This window comes from Puntigrus tetrazona, chromosome 12 (genome assembly GCF_018831695.1).
Source record: "Puntigrus tetrazona isolate hp1 chromosome 12, ASM1883169v1, whole genome shotgun sequence".
NCBI lineage: Eukaryota > Metazoa > Chordata > Actinopteri > Cypriniformes > Cyprinidae > Puntigrus > Puntigrus tetrazona.
In genome coordinates, this window is record NC_056710.1 from 20,208,973 (window position 1) to 20,210,765 (window position 1,793).

General features: G+C 37.0%; 1 protein-coding gene across 1 annotated transcript in view; it reads left to right on the forward strand.

Moving 5' to 3' along the window:
* The window catches only part of LOC122355354 (dedicator of cytokinesis protein 1-like), a 61,773-nt gene that overhangs the window by 49,630 nt on the left and 10,350 nt on the right, over positions 1 to 1,793 (forward strand). The window contains exons 39-40 of the mRNA XM_043253523.1: positions 546 to 665; positions 961 to 1,050. Of these exons, the coding sequence (XP_043109458.1) occupies positions 546 to 665; positions 961 to 1,050 (210 nt within the window). The remainder of the gene's footprint in view (positions 1 to 545; positions 666 to 960; positions 1,051 to 1,793) is intronic.

Here is a 1,793-nt window from a genome sequence, read left to right on the forward strand (position 1 = left end):
ATACATTTTTATATATATACACACACATATTAAAAGGATAACAATACAGGATAATATAAATATTTTCTGAAGTTTTGCTCAACAATGTACGGCATTATCACGGCGTTAAAACAAGTTAACTAACAGTTAAATACCAGAAACAACATGCCAAATTTCTGTAATAATATTTAATTTTTGGCAATTGATAAATAAGAAAATGTCTGAATAGTTTTACATGTTCACATCACGTATATTCATAAGTTGCTACAAAATATTTTTGTCAAAGATGTCAGTAAATTTTGGAAATGACATAACCAGTTTTTTTCCCTCGACTAAGCAGGCTGAAAAACTAATACAAGTCAGTTGTTACTTATCCTCTAAATCTTTATAAACGCCAAACATTAAGCCTGTCAGGCCTCAAAGTCTTTTTTTATTCTGTTAGTCTGTTTGCATTTGAATATCTGCAGTGAAAAACATGTTGCCCTTGCAGCTTGAAGTTGTGACACAGCTTGGCGATTATGAGATCAGTGAGATTAGCTTGACTAAATGGTGCAATCTCTTTCTAGTGGTCCGACAAGCCGTGCGCGCCCCACCTGATCCCATGGGACGGAAGTCAGGGGTTGACACAGCAAGAGCTAAAGGAAAGACTTTTTCAGGAGATAATGTGCAATCTGGACAAGGGCAAAGTATGTATTTATGTTGTACGTGCAAATGTAGTAAACTTTTACATGACATTTGCTCACGGTTGATATTTAACTATTCATGTTTTTGAAAGAAGTCTGTCACCAAAGCTGCATTTGCTTTAAGCGTAGAGTTGGTAAACATTAGCACGATTTTAAAAGCTTTTTCTATCCTTTATTTAGAAAGTCGTAATTGCTTTCAAACGCTGTAATGGAGAAAGTACAGTAATTGCTGTCAACAAGTTTTCTCATTTATTAGCCGGACTCACTTGAGCTTGCTTGTTTGTGCTTTTGTCCACAGATGTGGGAGAAGGCCATCGAGATGGCCAAACAGCTTGTTAAACTTCACGAAAACCAGATGTTTGACTTCATAGAGCTCAGTCAGCTGCTGGTAAGACAGACGGGTCAGAATTGGCTTTTTGTTTCTGTGTTAACGTGATCCGAAGGCGAAGATGCTCTGTGATGTGCAGACATTTTAGCGAGACGAACCTTCAGCACGTCTCGTTTCACGCACGTCGTATTTATTCGGGTTTCGGGCTGGTAACTCATAACCCCGCACGCTGGGTAGCAGCCGTCACTCTGTTCAGGAAATAAACATGGCAATTTGCAAGCAAGAGGAGGAAGGAAACTGGTGTGATAACAGCTACTGTAGCAGTTACACACTCTTCTCTCAGTTCTGTGCAGTTCTCACTTGGCAGCTGCCTTCAGTTAAGTCAGAAAACTTAATTTGCTGTTTATGCCAATGAATTGGGTTGAGAACTGCTTTTATAAAACGTTCTGTACATAAGTATTTTTTTTCTTATTTCGGTAACACTTTATTTTACGGTTGCACCTCCTGCTTGCTTATTAGCATGCATATTATTAGATTATTAGCCATTTATTAGTGGTAATTATACACATTAATTCCTTATTCTATATGATCTTATTTACTTTTTATTTTATGTATAGATATGTATAGATAGATAGATACACACACACACACACACACACACACACACACACACACACACAATGCCACATAAAAAGAGCCACATGATCAGTTGGTCAGAGAACTACAGAAGGATTCTAGAAACTCAAGGTTAATCATTTCCATTTATAAATACATAAGAAGTTCTTGAGAGATCTTCAAAATTA